At 47.3% G+C, this 17,289-nt stretch overlaps 1 protein-coding gene across 3 annotated transcripts in view; it reads left to right on the top strand.

The window, feature by feature from the left end:
- The window catches only part of ANXA6 (annexin A6), a 46,840-nt gene extending 29,873 nt beyond the window's left edge, over positions 1-16,967 (top strand). For 2 of the 3 annotated variants that reach the window (XM_005209561.5, NM_001103224.1), the window contains 9 exons: positions 1,002-1,092; positions 1,873-1,952; positions 2,742-2,795; positions 7,321-7,338; positions 8,216-8,309; positions 9,459-9,554; positions 12,217-12,275; positions 13,608-13,730; positions 16,545-16,967. In XM_005209561.5, the coding sequence (XP_005209618.1) occupies positions 1,002-1,092; positions 1,873-1,952; positions 2,742-2,795; positions 7,321-7,338; positions 8,216-8,309; positions 9,459-9,554; positions 12,217-12,275; positions 13,608-13,730; positions 16,545-16,604 (675 nt within the window). In that variant the 3' untranslated portion in view covers positions 16,605-16,967. The remainder of the gene's footprint in view (positions 1-1,001; positions 1,093-1,872; positions 1,953-2,741; positions 2,796-7,320; positions 7,339-8,215; positions 8,310-9,458; positions 9,555-12,216; positions 12,276-13,607; positions 13,731-16,544) is intronic. The other variant, XM_010807429.4, reaches the window with a different exon arrangement.
- Positions 16,968-17,289: the final 322 nt, after the last annotated feature.

Below are 17,289 nucleotides of genomic sequence, written 5' to 3'. Positions count from 1 at the left end.
ACACAAAATGAGAAGGATTGGGCTGCACTGTGGATCTTAGGACACTCCGAGGATCAGGCTGTCCTCAGCACACATCAGCTTTTATTTTCATTATTTCTTAACTTTTTGGCCACACCGCATGAGCACGTAGGATCTTAGTTTCCCAACCAGGGATCGAACCCACGCCCTTTGTCTTGGAAGTGTGGAGTCTTAATTCAACAGCCAGGGAAGTCCCCACACCAACTTTTAATAGACCGATGAAGATACCCTTCAGGTCAGAGGACTCAGGGACGCTTGACCCCTGGGCAGTAACCTCCCAAGACAGAGACTTGTCTTATTTTTATAGAATTGCCCCAGCAGCTGACACAGTGACTGGCACATAATCAGTGTTTAGCAGACACTTGAACTCATCGGTCAGTCAGCCTGTCTTACCTGCTTCCTCCTCTCCCCCGAAGTGAGGACCTTAGCATAATGGGCTCCCCAGCTGCCTCAGCTGTCACCCATCCTCATGTGTCGCCCATCCCATCCAGTTCCTTAAAGCACAGAACATCTTTTTTCCTTCTGACAAATATGTGTTTACCGTGAAACCTTGAGAAAATATAGCAGAGCAAAAAAGAATGTTGAAATCATCTGTGATTCCCTCACCCACCCAGAGACCACGGTCACTGTTACACTGTGGTGCGTGTCCTCTGTCCTTTTTATGTATTTATATATAAATATTTATATTGAGATATGCGCATATAAGCGTTTTTACACACACACCCGTATACGCTATATTCTTTGCTTTTAAAATTTTTTGGTCCAAAGCAATTCTCATGGGAGGTTCTGGAAATCTTTACAAGCTGGTGGAGTCCTTTGATTGTGCCAAGGGCTGGTCAGGGAGTAAAGAGGACATGAGGGAGGCTTGGTCTGGGTGTTGACCTGCAGTGTCCTGGAACAGGAGTCTCCTTGACCTGGGCCCCTTGGGCCTCTCCACAGGCGTCAGGGCTGTGCTTCAGATCCTCTTTGCCTTGACCCTCTAGGGAGCTGGCACAGATGAAAAGGCTCTCATCGAGATCCTGGCCACTCGGACCAACGCCGAAATCCAGGCCATCAATAAGGCCTACAAGGAGGGTGAGTGCAGGAGACCTGTGGCCCGGTGCTGTAGGGAGGCCTTGGGGAAGAACCAGGCCCCCCGGCTCCTGACCTCACCCTGTAGCCCTGCCCCGCCTGCCCACCTCAGGCCACAAGGCTGTGATAAGCCCCCTGGGTGCGCCCAGCCCTGTGTCTGGGGAAGGTAACCCGGAGAGAGTCCCAGCAGGACAAAGGCCTGGAGGTAGAGGAGGGTTTTGACTGGGAGTGGGAGAGAGAGCACCCAGGCCCCTGGAGAGGGGAGAGCGGCTTCATGGGTGTGTGGCCTGTGCACTCACACAGGGCCCCATGTTCAGAAGGCCCTGTGTCTGTTTGCATGCTTAACTATCACCATCTTGCAATTCTTCATAACTTTTCAATAAGTGCTTCCGTATTAGTCTGAAGAACCTTGAGTATCAGTCAAAAATGTTTAAGGTTTTTGTCTTCTAAGCAGCTTTAAAATGGTAGAGTCTTTGAGCAGGGCAGTGACGTGATCAGAGCTGTGCTTTTGGGTTCAGCCACTGCCATGCAGGAGAGAGTGAAGACAGGGAGGCTGTTGTCTGGGAGAGGGGAGATGCACTGAGCGCTCAGCAGGGACGGGCAGAATGAGGTGATGGACCCATGGCAAATCAACAGCAGGGTGGCTGGTGGCCCCCAGGAGCCAATGACAAACTCCTTCATCCCCACCACCCTGCCAGCACTGCTCTGGCTTAAATCTGTGCTTCCTGGACCCCTCCCCCACTCTTGGCCAGCAGCCATTCACACCTCCTTTTCCTGTCTCAGACTATCACAAGTCCCTGGAGGATGCTCTGAGCTCAGACACGTCTGGCCACTTCAAGAGGATCCTCATCTCTCTGGCCACGGTGGGTGAATTCACGGCTCCAGGCCTGCTTGGCCCTCTGGGGCCCTAGGTGGGGAAAGGGTTGCTACGAGAGGCAGGGGGTTCACTCCTAATGAAAAGAGGGTGTCTTCCCCTGCTGCCTCCTAAGATTCTTACCACTGAGGCAGTTGCTACTTGGGCAACGCCTTCTCCATTGTTCACTTTTCAAAGCTGACTTAGTGCCCCCTTCTCCAGGCATCCCTCCCTGATTGCTCTTAGCCTGGCTTGTTGGGCCCCCAGCTGACAGGACAGAGCCATTGTGGGTGACCTTTCCCTGTGTCATCATCCAAGAGCTTCTGTTGCCAAGGACCTACCGTATAGCTCAGGGAACTCTACTTGGTGTTCTGTGGTGACTTAAATGGGAAGGAAATCCAAAAAAGAAGGGATACATGTATACGTAGAGCTGATTCACTTTGCTGTACAGTAGAAACTAAGCAACTATGCTCCAATAAAAATTAAAGTAAATACGGGGGGGGGGCGGGTGGAGGAACAGCTGTTATCATCTCTTGAATTCTCGCAACCCGGGTACCACACCCTGAGGCACAGTTATGGCAAGCTCACCATGTGCGAGTCAGGCCTTGGTCTAAGTGCCTTCCCAGTGATCATGTTCATGTTCAAGACTGCCACCCTGGGGAGGCAGGATCGCTGTCCCCATGTTACAGATGCGGGAGAGCGTTCAGAGAGGTGAGTGGCTGAGTACTGCCCTCTGGCTGCTGAGGGATGGAGACAGCAGATGTTTGGAGGCTGACCTTTCTCTCTGGTCCTGCTGCAGGGGAACCGTGAAGAGGGAGGAGAAGATCGGGAACGGGCCCGGGAAGATGCCCAGGTGAGACACCCCATCCCACCACCCCCTTCCCCCTGCCCAGTGACTCCAGCTGGCTTTTGTCCATGCCAGCCCTGGCTGTCTGGGAGTGAGGAGGGTGCCTGGCAGGGCAGGGCTGGTGTGACCGGTTGACACTGAGACTTTTGGCCCCTTGCAACTGTCCACTCTTAGAAGTGAGACTGTGACAGTTTCCAAAACTTTCAGAAAGATACTTGGGAGGGTGGTGCTAATTCTACTGATGTTTCCTGTGTGAAGAATAGGACTCGAGCCCTAGATCCTCAGATCTGGAAGGGACTTAAGGAGTGTCTCAGAGTCAGACTCCTCATAATATAACTGGAAGATGGAGGCCCAGAGAGGGTGAATGACACCTGAAACTCACACAGCAAATCAGTGGCCCAGGTGGAATTGGGCCACTGATTGAGCAGGTCTTGGAGCTTACTGGGAAGGGGGCTTGAGTGCTAAAGGTCTCGGGTCATTATTTTTGAAATGGGATCCAGGTCGAAGGGAATGTCCTGGGAGCCCTCGAAAGGGAGTTCATCGAGGTCAACCCAGGTCTTCTGCATTGCAAGCAAATTCTTTACCACCTGAGCCACCGAGGAAGCCCATCCCCTTAAAACTCACCCCAAATCCATCCTCTATCCCAAAATTCATCCTCCAGGGAATTCCGTTCGGTGTTTGGGTCGTCCTGGGAAGCTGTGCTTCTAGTTGCTGCCAGCAGGGGGCGATAGTGGGCCTTGCTGGCAGCCCCTTTTCCGGAGAAAAGCAGGGAGAGAGAATCTGGGTGGAGTCAACTGAGGGAGCCTGAGCCAGGCCCTGTCCAGCTCAGCTGCTTCTCCAGATTCACAGATGCCGGACCCTGATCTTGGTGTGGACTCAGTGTCTGACAGCTAGGAACACTGGTTTCTCAAGCAATACGTATTCTTTTGTAGAAACTTTAGAAAATACCAAAAACAAAACCCTATATAACCTGCTACTAGTAATAACTATTGTTAATGGGGTATATCATTCTAGTTGTCTTTATGTATTTATAGAAATAGATTCCTGGTTTATAACAGTTAAAAATGAATATTTTGTGAATATGGTTACTTTTTTTTTAATTTTATTTTTTGGCTGCACCACACAGCATGTGGGACCTTAGTTCCTCAACCAGGGATCAGACCTGTGCCCTGTGCAGTAGAAGTTCAGAATCTTAGCCACTGGACTGTCAGGGCAATCCCATATATCATTTTTAAAAAAATCAACAGCATCATTTAATGGCTAAATACTATTCCATCTAAGAATCTGCCGAACTATTTAACCAGCCCATTCCCTAGTAACCAACTCTCATCATCTTTATTATTTTTTTTTCCTTAGAATAGATTTCTAGAGGTGAGTTGGGAATACTAGAGGAAAATGTATACAAAAATTGAAGGCATTTGATATGCAGAGCCAAGGTTCCCCAGAAAAATAATGACATTAACGCTTGATGGTTTTATACCTCTTCCTTCCCATGCTCTCGCTCAGGACACTGAGCGCACCCTAAGCTCTGGGAGTCTGGCTCTGTTATGATCAGGTGACATATGTCCGGTGTTTACCTGTTGCCCCACAGTATTGCAGATAGCTTCCTCTTTACTCTTAGTGTTCCCATGTGAGCAATAAATCATGTAAATGATCTCATTATTATAGCCCCAGAGTGAAATAAAGAGTTGTGGCCATTTTTAGATAATTCAATCTCTGGATTATTTTTTCATACAACAGCTTTATTGAAATATAATTTGCATACCATACTACTGACCCATTTAAAGTACACAGTTAAGTGGTTGTATCTTCACAGACTTGTGCAGTCATCACTGTGGTAATTTTAGAACATTTCATCACCCTAAAAAGAAACCCTGTACAAATTGCGTTCCTTTTCATTTCCTCCCAACCCCCAGCCCTGTGCAACCACTAATCTACTGTCTGTTTATATAGATTTGCCTACTCTGGACATTTCATATAAGTGGAATCCTACAATATGTGGCTTTTGTGGCTAGCTTCTTTTACTTTATTATAATATTTGTATATATTTTCATCCATATCATATCATATATCAATACTTCATTCCTTTCCATTGCCAAATAATATTTCATGGATATATATATATATATTTTTTTTTTTTTTACCTCCATTAGCTAATAGATATTTGGGTTGTTTCTACTTTTCACAATTACGAATATTACTATAAACATTTATGTACAAGTTTTTATGTGCATGAATATTTTCGTTTCCCTTGGTTATATAGGAGTAGCATTGCTGGGTCATGTGATAACTCTCTGTCTACCTTTTGGAGGAATCGCCCAGATTAATTTTGGCATGAAGTAGCTGAGCTAATAAGGAAAAGCTCTTGTGTTGACTATCTGGAAAATTATTATAGTAGCTCACTGTGTTTCTCATATTACAAATACTATGATTTTAAACATGCTTTGAAAAAACAAATACATCTGGGAGTTCTCTGATCTAAAGTGAAGAATCTTTGGTACTTTAGGTTCCTTTTTGTTTAATTTTTTTAAACATCTCCCTCTTTTTAAAATAGCAATCCTAGACTTTTTAGCATAACGTTTGAAAAAACTGTGGTAAAATACATTTAACACATCTTACAATTTACCTTCTTAACCTTTTCAAAGTGTGGTTCCTCACCGCTAAGTGCATTCACGCTGTTATGCAGCCATCTCTACCATCCATCCACTGACCTCTTCATCCTACAAAACTAAAAGTCTGTACTCATTAAACAGTAGCCTCTCTTCCCCCCGCCCCCACAGGCTCTAGTTCTTTTTATCTCCATGAAATTGACTACTCTAGGTACCTCACATATTTGAAATCATACAGTATTTGTCCTTTTCTAACTAATTTCACTTAGCATAATGTCTTCAAGGTTCAACCAGGTTTGTTTGTTTGTTTAATAGATCTTTTTCTTTAAGAGCTTTTATTTATTTATTTATTTTTGCTGTACTGCTCCACATGGAGGATCTAGTTCCCCAACTAGGGATCAGACCCATGCTCCTTCCAGTAGAAGCGAGGGGTCCTAACCACTGGACTGTCAGGGAAGTCCCAACGAGGTTGTTTTTAATATGGGAAAGTGTAAATAAAAACCGGAAGCAGGGACTTCCCTGGTGGTCCAGTGGCTAAGACTCCATGCTCCCGATGCAGGGAGCCAGGGCTCCATCCTGGTCAAGGAGCTAGATCCCACATGCCGCAACTAAGATACGGTGCAGCCAGATACATTTAAAAAGCAAACAAAACAACAACAGAAAACCCAGAAATATCCCATAATCCTAGTGGCTCTGACAGCTCCTATTTAACTTTTTTCTAAAAAATTAAAATAATGTATTTGCATGTTGAGAAAATATAAACATAAAATTTCAGGAAAAATACAATGCCAAAGTTCTTCCCCCTAGTCCTTCTCTTTAAAGGTAATCACTGTCAATAGTATCTTGACTATCCCTCTAGCACAACTTCCCAGTAAATATGTAAGAGTGGGCACACTTTATCTTTTCTTATCAAGGTAAAAGAAACACTTATATGCAACATAATGTACTTTCTTGCTTAATTTAAATGGAAGCTCTCTCCTTAGCAGTCCTGTAGACCAGTCCCATTCTTTTTACTAGCTGAGTGGATTTCCATTGCTAGATGAACCATAGCTCAATTAACAAGCAATCTGATAATGGTTTCCAGTTTTTCTCTATTACCAGTGAGCACCCTTGTAGTATATCTCCAAAGATATAGTTGGCTAGTTTATTTGCAAGAGAAATTCCTAGCAACATAGTTGCTTGATCAAAGGCATGCGCATTTTGAATTTTGATAGACATTACAAATTTATGCAACAAAAATGGTTTCTAAAGAGTAAGGCTATTGAGAAGTTTACAAAGAGGATGATTTCAGTCTGCCCAACAGAATAAATCAGTCAGCAGGGTTTTGGGTAAACAGACAAAACAAAACTCCATCCGGGGGGTGCGCAGGACTGACTGTATTTCGTTCTCAGGCCCTGCAAGTCACAGCCATTTGCCTAACAAAATAGTGTCCTAACCTCAGAACTTTGTGCTCAGCATGATGCAATGATGGAAGTTCACCCTTGTGAGATGACTGGGGCAGCTGGCATTTTCCCACCCGATTGGCTACATGTCCCCACCCCCAGGCCTCAGCTTTCCTGTGTCCTGTCTGTAACACGAGAGGGTAGTGACAGGTCTCTGGAGGACCCTTCAACCCCGACGTGGTAAAGGGTGAAGGGAACAGAGCACTTCTCACATTGAACTTCTCGGTGGTAGGTGTGAGGGGCAGGGGGTCCTGTCCTGTACCCTCTGGTTATCCCTCCAGTAAGCACATCCATCATTAATTCTCAGACCTGTCCTCGTTTTGAGTCCAACTCAAAGATCAGGGGAAGGTGTCCCCCCAGCCCCTCCCTGCTCCCCATTGCCAATCTAGGCTACCTCACCTGCACCCCAGGGCCCCCTCTCTGAGCCTCCTCTGACTCTCGCCTTCCCCTCTCTCCCTTCTCTCTCCTCCCTGCTCTCAGGTGGCTGCTGAGATCTTGGTGAGTGCCCTGTTCTTCACGTGGATTTTAGTGGTCTGAGTCTGGCTGTGCCTCTGGGTGGGGCTGAGTGGGCAGAGTCAGGCACGATTTGGGGGCCTGTCCCCCAGGTTCTCTCTCTCCCCTTCAGGACCTCCAAAAACCCCCACTGCATGAAAAATGGGCTGGGCAAGTGTTTCCCAAACTTCACCACTCAACCACTTGCCAGAATGGTGCTATATACCACCAACTGTGAATAGTGCTTTAAATGGACTCTCATGTTAACCCCAAATGAGTTTTTATTTTTTACTTTCTGGATGCACCATGTGGCCTGTGGGATCCTAGTTCCCTGGCCAGGGATCAAATCTTTGCCCCTTGCAGTGGGAGCACAGAGTCTTGATTGCTGAACCACCAGGGAAGTCCCAAATTGAGTTACTTTAAAGGAAATTTCATATCGATGTAAATAGAACTGACCCAAAGATCACTGTGGAAATAAATATGTGGTGTGTAAACACGTTTGCCTGTTTACCACACTTGGGGAAACACTGGCTAGACCATTTTTCCTTGCACACATGCACAGACACTTCCCCAGAGAGGCTTTCAGAGGGGTTTAAAGATGGAAGAAGAATCTGAGTCTCCATGCCCAGTCCCCGCTTGCCCTTTCCCCGGGCCCAGTCCTGTGTCCCCAAGGCTAAGGTGGGAGTGCTCTGTGCTCAGCTCCTCTGGGTGAGTCCGCATGGTCCCTGGGAGCCGGACAGGGGATGTGGAGACCGAGGAAGGGCCTCCTTGGGTCTTAGCCCAGCTTCTCACCGTCCTCGACCCAGGCAGACAGGAAAGTGAAAAACAACCAGGCTTTCTTGTGTCTCCTCTCCCCATTCCTGCCCCCACCTGGGCTCTGCAGGAAATAGCAGACACAACCAGCGGAGACAAGTCTTCCCTGGAGACACGATTCATGATGATCCTCTGCACGCGGAGCTATCCGCACCTCCGGAGAGGTGAGACCCAACTCCCTCCCCTCCCAAGGCAGTGGGAAGATCCCCAACCCTTGACAAGAGGAGCCAGCTGCCCACCCACCCGCCCCTCACCCCAGCAAGGGAGTTTGTTGGCTGATGGGGACTCAGGAACCCCAGGGTCTGGTCCTGGCTGTGCTGCTAACAGCATCATTGAGCCTCGGGCCAACTCGCCTCACCTCCTAACGGAAACACGTGTGATGCCTGGGATAAAGGATGGCAGGTGGCTTTAGCCTCCAAGGCCAACTCTATGGGGTTGGTAGTGGCTGCCTAGAATGCTGTGTTGAGAAGGATTTGAAGGTTCTGTGTCATGGTTCTTTGGTGACATCTGCCAGGAGCAAGGCAGTGAAGGGTGGTGATGACACAGAGACCACGTGCATGTCTTAGAGACACACACAGGCTGCCACATGCGCCGCTGTATGCGGCGACCCTCACATTAGGCGATTGTGAGGGGCCCTGACTACTGAGACAGTGACGATTTTACATGCACGTGCCTGGTACTTTGCAGTAAAATACTTAAGGGGCTTTAGCACAGTGACTAAAAGAATGGACTTGGGAGCTGGACTGGCTTGATTCGAATCTCCCACTTATCAGTCATGTGACCCCGGGCAAGTTACTGAATATCTGTGCCTTTGTTCCCTTACCTATAAATACGGGATTTTAATTCTACCTCACATGACTGTTGTGAGGATGCAAAAGATAATTATTAATGCACAAAAGCGCTTGGTACCTGATAACTTCTTAGTGTTATCATTGTGATTACTTGCATTAATCTCTATCCCAACTTGACTCGGGAGGAAAGGGGGGCCCAGAAAGGGAGAGGGGTTCACCCAAGGTCCTTCGGTGAGCTTGGGGACAGCTGTGAATAGCATGCATCCTCCTTCTACTACCCCAGCCTGAGTTCCTGACACTTGCCTGAAGCTCTGGGGCAGTGTCTGACTTGATACAGGCTTGGCTCAGAGCTCAAGGCAGCCTTGAGATCAGAATGTCCTTTCCACAACAGCCCTGCCCGGTAGATTTAGGTCTGGGCTGCAGCCACGCCTGCTGCTGCTGGGTGGTGGGGGAAAGGATGATGTCCCCCCAAACCCTGCATCAGAGCTCACCTCCCACCTCGGGGACTTCTCTGGGGGCCAGTCTTCCAGGAGTTCATCAAGATGACCAACTATGACGTGGAGCACACCATCAAGAAGGAGATGTCTGGGGATGTCCGAGACGTGTTTGTGGCCATTGGTAACTGGCGGGGACCAAGGGCAAGGGCTGGGGAGGGACAGGAAGCATGTCCAGAGTCCCTGGATGAGTGTGGCCGTTGCAACTTCTTAAACTACTAGTTCTGGGAAATAAGCACTGCCACTTCTTGGGGTCTGTCAGCGTGTGACTGGCGGGGTAACATGAGGACTCGTTCTAGGCGGCAGGGTAGTGTAAGGAAAGAGCTCTCTCTGGGGACATGGCTGGGAGGGTGACGGCTGGGCTGGGTAGGGTGCAGTGTCCTGCAGGTCAGGTCTAGGATGTGTATACGCGCACACACCTTTTCCTCCTCCCAGCACCTGGTCTCTTTGGTTACTCTCTTACTGCATAATATTAGCTCTTGCCTTTGAAAAATCTCTCCCCTTTTGGATCTCAATTCTCCATGTATACAAATGACTGAGTAGATACAAGCGAAGGTCAGGTTTGTTTTTATTAGCGTTAGTGATTAGCAGTATCTTATTTTATGACTACAATACAATGCATTGTATTGATGCACTTTTTTTTTTAATCCTACCTTGAGGTATCAGTGGAACGTTTTCACATAATTGCCATCAATTACAGGATGCCTGTTGATTTTAGGGACTTCAAATGCGAGGAAAAGTTATTTTAGAACATGGGAAGCAGAGGTGTTATTGTCGTGATGTTATTATTTGATTTATAGTGGATCTTTACCAGCTGGGAGCAACGCTTAGGAGACAGAATAGCATAGTAAATCCAGGTTAAGTCCCATCTGTGCCGCTTATTAGCTGTGCAGTTATATCCTTTCACAGGTCATGAGAACCCTGTGCCTCAGTTGTCCTCCTCTGTAAAGTGCGTGTGATGATAGTACCAGATTTAAAGGAGTTAATTATACAACACTTAAAAAACAGCCTCCTGGCACATAAAAGGCACTGGATAAATATTAGCTTCTATTGTTATTTACTGTCAGGCCCTGTGTGAAGTTAGTTGCACACAGCTTTGTTTGAATGCTCACAAAGTGCTTTTATCTGCCTATTTTACAAAGTGGGATGCTGGGGTTCAGCAAGGTTACATAGCAGTAGTGGAAGCAGGGCGGGAACCAGAGGCCGTCTGAGCCCAAAGCCCAGACTCGTATTAATCGCAGAGTAACTGATCTTTGGAGACACGTCTCGACCTTGCTCTGCTCTTGTTGCTCCCGCTTTCCCCTTCTCCCACCTAGAACACGTGTATGTGCAAGTGTGTGCATAGATGTTCCGCTCCACTTCACTCCATCCCATGGCAGGCCCCGGGGTCCTCTGAGGCAGCTGGGCGGGCTTCAGGTTCCAGGGAAGCTTTCTGGGCTGGTTATAGAGGATGGAAGTTTCTGCCCAGTCTCCTCCTTAGCCACACTGACTGAGCCCCACACTTGCAGTCAGGGCAGTCTCCTTGGAGGAGGTGACAGGACTGGGGATGTAGATTTGGGGAGGTAAAGTAGTGGAGGACAGACAGGAAACTTCTCCTTACCTTGGGGAAACAGAAGCGATGAGAGAGCAAAGGGAGACAGGAGCTTTGATTTTCAGGTCGAGGAGCTTGGGTTTTGTTTAGGAGGTGGTAGGGAACTACATAAGGACCCAGGAAGGTCAGTATATAATGTAGTCTTTCCCAGAGGGTCCTGAACCTGCTGCAGGGGAGGGTATATGCCTGTCTCCTGCATGAGTGTGCCCTTGGGATGCACGCTCCAGCCTCTCGGCCCCTGCCCTCCTCATAGAGATACTTTTACATCTAGAGTCATTCTAGTGTTTTGGCTCTGGCATCTGAATCCTCCTCCTTAAGCTACCTGAGACACCCCTTCTGATCCCTATGAGCTCTGGGGCCTTGGAATCCAGCAGCTGCTGAGGGCTAGAGACCTACCCACCCTCCCCAGCCTTGGAGGGTGGGAGGTTGTTACATCAGGCAAGCAGTATTTGGGGTGGCGCTAGGTAGGTTGATGTAAACATGTGCAGACTCTGGGGCAACACCCAGCCCCAGGGATTGGCAGTGCCCTGAATTACACTGACAGTCTCTCTTTGGTGTGGTGTTTCTCTCAATCAGGAGTTCTCAAACATTAGGCTGTGCCACAGTGAGGTGGGCAACCAGCCAGGTTTGTGCTAAAACCAGGAACGCCCCAGGCAAAGTGGGCTGAGCTGGTCACCCACCTTCCAAGGTACAGATTCAGCACATCCCAGGGGTGGGACACGAGAATGCACATTTCTACCAGGTTCCAGATGATGCAGACAACTTCCAGGAACTAAACTTTGAGAACCTCTACTTGAAATATTTCTTGAATCTGAGTCTCTAGGGCAGAGCCTAAAACCTGAGTTTTCCTCAAGTTCTTTGATTCTGTTGCACTTAGAAGTCTGAGGCCCTGTACCGTGGCTTCACAAGTGGTTTCTTCCCTTTGAGTCCTCTGCTAGCCTTGATTAGCTACAAGCACCTCAGCAGGAAACGAGATGCAACTGAGTGAGAGCCAGGTCCATGGATGAGACAGAGGAGGAGGTGTCAGGAAGGGGGAGTGAAGGTGTCAGGCCTGGGGGTGAGCCTGGTGTGGCCACGACCTTGGGCACAGGTTGCTGGGATAGGCTATGCTACTTCAGTAGCAGCATCAGCAGCCCATGGTTTGGCCACACCTCCTTTGACCAAGTACCCTGCATCTCTTTCCTCTTCCTACCAGTTCAAAGTGTCAAGAACAAGCCTCTCTTCTTTGCTGACAAACTTTACAAATCCATGAAGGTAAGAAAACTTACTTGTGTGTTCCTTTCCCTTTGAGCACTTCCACTTTGGTGCACAGGTGGGCACCACCCGCCGGGTCAGGAATTGGGTTGCTTCCACCTGGTTGATGTTTCTCAGCCTTTGTCCCAGGTCTGGTTCTAGGATAGTAGTTCTCAACCAGGGGTTACGTTGCCCCCTGGGGAACATTGGACAATGTTTGATGCATTTGGTTGTCACAACTTGGGGAGTGTTGCTTTTTGCATCTGGTGGGTAGAGAGCAGGAATTCTGCTGAACATCCTCCAGTGCTCACACAGCCCCCACAGCAGAGAATGGTCTGGTCCCAGCTGCCAAGGTTGACAAGCTTATTCTGGGAACTTGAAAAGGACAGTCTCTGCCCCCTTGGCACTCCCATTCTAGCAAGTGAAACAATGTCTTCTGTGACAAATGATCACAAAAGGAAGCGAGCGCTCAACTCTGGGACTAGCTCTGGCTTCCTGAAAACCCAGGCCACTCAGGCCAGCCTCCCAACCCAACAGTGGAGCCCCAGCTGCTGACAGAGCCTGGACATTCTGTTTAGTGGGAGTGCGCCTGAGACCCCTCTTAGCCTGCTGTCCCCAAACATGACAACCATCTCTTGAGCCCTGGCCATGTGCAGCCCTGACTCCTCAGCTGGTGTTCTGAGCTTCCTGGGGGGCAGAGGTGGGCCTTGGCTGCCCATATATTCCGTGTTCTGTGTCTGCTCCTTGGATCCTGTATTAATTTCCCAGGGCTGCTGTCACAAATTGAGTGACAACAGTGTATTCTTTCATGATTCTGGAGGCCAGGAGCCCAAAATGAAGGTGTTGGCAGGATGGGTTCCTCCTGGAGGCCCTAAGGGAGAAGCTCTCCCATGCCTCTCCCCCAGCTTCCGGTGGTTGTCTGGAACCCTCGTGTTTCCTGGCTTGTGGCTGAGTCCCTCCAGTCTCTGCCTTTATCTGCATGTATGTCCACATGTCCTTCATGTAAGGACACCAGTCACTGGATCTCGGGCTCACCCCAATGCAGTATGTCCTCTACTAATTTCATGTGCAAAGACCCTATTTCCAAAGTAGGTCACCTTGTAAAGCTCCAGGATGGACATGAATTCAGGGAGCATGCTATTCAGCTCATATAGGCAATTGTTGCCTCTGTCTGCCCAGTCCTAGGCACAGGGGAGTTGGAGTCAGAAATGTTTATGGAAGACAGAGGCAGGATGTCCCACCCCAGGTTGCAGGGGAAAGGGAGCAGAGCAGAGATGGACACCCACGAGCTCCTACCTGACCTAGCCTCTTCCTCCTCCTGCCCTGTGTCTCCCTGTCACCTGACTCCACCAGGGTGCCGGCACGGATGAGAAGACCCTCACCAGGATCATGGTCTCACGAAGTGAGATCGACCTGCTCAACATCCGGCGGGAGTTCATCGAGAAATATGACAAGTCTCTCCACCAAGCCATTGAGGTGAGGGGCAAGCAGGATGAGAGGTCAGGGGGTAGGGGGCAGTGTCAGATGCTCCAACATAGAAGTTCTTTTTATTCCCAGGGTGTCACCTCTTAGAACAACTAAGACGTTGCTAAATGAGAGGAGATCTGCCTTACTTGCTGTTCATACCAAAATAAATTCCAGATGGATCGCAGGCTTATAATTTAGGATTTCCAAATAAAACGAGCCCCTTTTCTTGCTTTTTAAAAGCAATTTTATTGAATCATAATTTACAGATCACAAAATTCACCTGTTTTAAGGGCATAAGTCAGTAATTTGTAGTAAATGGAACAAATTGCACAGTCTTCTCCACAGCTCAGTGTTTCCACCAACCCACTGCCGTCCCTTGTACCTGTCTCCACTGCCGGCTCTAGACAACTTTCAAGTGACTTTCTGTCTCTAAAAATTTGCCTTTTCTGATTATCTCATGTAAATGGAATCAGGTATAATATGTCTGCTTTTTTCATTTATGAAGCCCATTTCTTTGACGTTGAAATTGACCAAGATCTTAAAGCTTGATGCTGGACTTGGTTGACAAAACCATGGGGAGGCTCACAGGCAGTCTCATACAGACTTGGTGGAGATGTGAATTGGTAGAACATCTTTATTATTTTTTCTTCCAGTTTTATTGAGATATAATTGACATATAACACCATATAAGTTTAAGGGTACAACATAATGGTTGACTTATAAAAATCATGAAATGCTTATCACAATGACTTTAGTGAACATCCATCATGTTATATAGAAACAAAATTAAAGAAGTAGAAAAATGTTTTGTGTGTGTAATGAGAACTTTTAGCATTTACTCTCAACTTTTGTATATTATTATATAATTTATATAGATTATATATTACAGCAGTGTTAATTATATGTTTCACGTTGTATGTTGCATCCCTAGTACTTATAACTGGAAGTTTGTACTTCTTGACTACATCATCCAGTTCCTCCTCCCACCACCCACAAATCTAAACTGTTTCTATGAATTTATTTGTTTTTGAGTTATAATTGATCTATAACCCTGGGTTATTTCCTATTATACAATGTAGTGATTTTTCTTTTCTATACATTTCAAAATGATCACCACAGTAAGTCTACTTACGATGTGTCACCATACAAAAGTATTAGTTATTGACTGTATTACAGTCAATGACCACAGTGTACATTTCATACCCATGACTTATTTTATTTGGCAACTAGAAGTTTGTACCTCCAGTCTCCCTCACCTTTTTCTTTCCTCCCTCAATCCCCTTTCCTCTGGGAATTGGTATTTGCTCTCTGTATCTATAGCTCTTTCTTTTTTGTTACATTTGTTCATTTATTTTGTTAGATTCTGAGTATAAATGAAACTATACAGTATTTTTCTGATTTATTTCACTTAGCACAATAATCTCTAGGGCCACCTATGTTCTTACAAATGGCAAGATTTCATTTTTATGGCTGAGTAATATTCCATTGCATGTATATGCCACATCTTCTTCATCTGCTTATCAGTTGATGGGCACTTGGGCTGCTTCCACATCTTAGCTGTTGTAAATTATTCTGCTATGAACATAGGGGTGCATATATCTTTTCTAAGTAATGTTTGTTTTCTTTGGATAAATACCCAGGAGTGAAATCGCTGAAACATATGGTGGTTCTATTTTTTATTTTTTGAGGAATCTCCATACTTTTTCCATAATGGCCTGTTTGGCTGAAAGTTTTACTTTCATTTTAGGTTTGAAGGATTCATTAACAAAAGAGACCACTCATTACACACACATTAAACAATTTTAATATTTAAAAGAGGATTATTTGACTTAATTTCATGTACAGTCGTTAAAAGAAAAGAAATAGAAACAATAGAGAAAGGTAATAGCATATACATCACCAAACTGAGCCGAAACCCACATTCAGACTTGAATAGCGCTTTTACTTGGAAGTTCCAAGTAAAAGCTATCTGGAGTCTCAATGGGAAAAAGGTCTCTGGTGATGCATCCACCCCACAGGTGAGCTCTGGGTGCTCCCGATTATAATCTCAGGCTACAGACTGGTATCATCATCAGTTTGTACACAAACATGCAGCTCTGGTTTTCCTATAACTTTTACAGTGCTTTTTGTTTCATCTTGTGGATCATAAGACTTCTTTGATATTAGGGGCTCAAGAACATGCAAGACCTACCCGCTTTCTTACCCAAAGTGCTGCTGGTGTGCTTGCAGGCAGGCACGTAGTCTAGGCAAGGTCAGAGTCGGTCAGAGGCCTGCTTCTGAAGCCTAAATAAGGCTACCTCCACTTCCATTTCCCTAACATGCCAGACATACAACATAAACCTAATGATGTTCACATAAATTTCTGCAAGGGCTGGTACCCAGCAAGTGCTCAATAATGTTTGTTCAAATAAGGAATCCCATAACACATGTATTAATGATCTTAGGGGAAAAGTATTAGCAGAGTACAAGGGAAGAGGCCAGAATAGAGGGCTGTGATCACAGCAGAGGGGGCACCTGATGGTAGACAGGATTTGGGGGCAGTGCAGAGGGCATGCTGGATGGGGGAATGGTAGGTGTTTAGGTAGTAAGATGCTCAAGATGCTTCCAGAAGGAAAGGAGGGAGGTGAAGCCACAGAGCTTCATGAGGGTCAGACCACACAAGGCCTTGAGGCCAAGCTGAGAGCTTGGACATCTGAGGATAACAGGGAGCCACAGAAGGGACATGGGGGCCTTTGATATCCAGGCTGAGAGCAGCTGGGAGGAGGGGGCCTTGAGATCATCAGTATTGTTCCACTCACTCTGCTCTCCCTCTGACCTTGCCAGGGTGACACCTCCGGGCACTTCCTGAAGGCCTTGCTGGCCATCTGTGGAGGCGAGGACTGAGGCCACTGGTGCTCACGGGCACCTCTGCTGAGAGATGGTCAGCGGCACCACCTGCCACGACCCAGCCTGATGCTCCAGCTTCAGAGACTAAAGAAGGGACAGGGTGGGGGGAGGGGTCAGGGTGGGCGCTTGTCTTCAGCTGGGGTTTAGGGGAAACTCCCACTCCCATGAGCCACTGAGGGCCCGGCACGGTCACCCCTGCTCACGTCTGAGCGGCCGAAGAACCGGAGCCATTGATCCCGTCCACCTCCACTCCCCATCCTCCTCCTCCTCACGCCTTCCCAGCTTCCATCTCTTGTCACAGCCCCTGCCCTGGTCTGGGCTTTATTGAAGCCAAAAACATACTGAGCCTCTGTCTGTGAAGTGAGTGATGTGTGTGTGCTTTTATGGTGGGGTGTGGTGGCAGGTGCCAGTTCTGGGGGGCGGGAGAGAGGAGGAAATGTGCTGAGCCAGCTGGCAGTCCTCCCACTGTTTCACTGCCACCTCATCCCGATTGTGGTGCTAGAGCACTGAGCCAGGAGCCCGGAGACCTGCGTGCAAGTTTGCACCTGCCACACACCTGTTTTGTGACCTTACACCAGTCTCTTTCCCTCCCCGAGTCTCTATTTTCTTATCCACAAAATATGGGTTCGACAAAAAGATCTTGGCTTATTCTTCTAACATTGACATTCTAGGATGTGCCTCC

The sequence above is a fragment of the Bos taurus genome, chromosome 7 (genome assembly GCF_002263795.3).
Source record: "Bos taurus isolate L1 Dominette 01449 registration number 42190680 breed Hereford chromosome 7, ARS-UCD2.0, whole genome shotgun sequence".
NCBI lineage: Eukaryota > Metazoa > Chordata > Mammalia > Artiodactyla > Bovidae > Bos > Bos taurus.
This window is presented reverse-complemented; position numbering and strand designations above follow the sequence as displayed.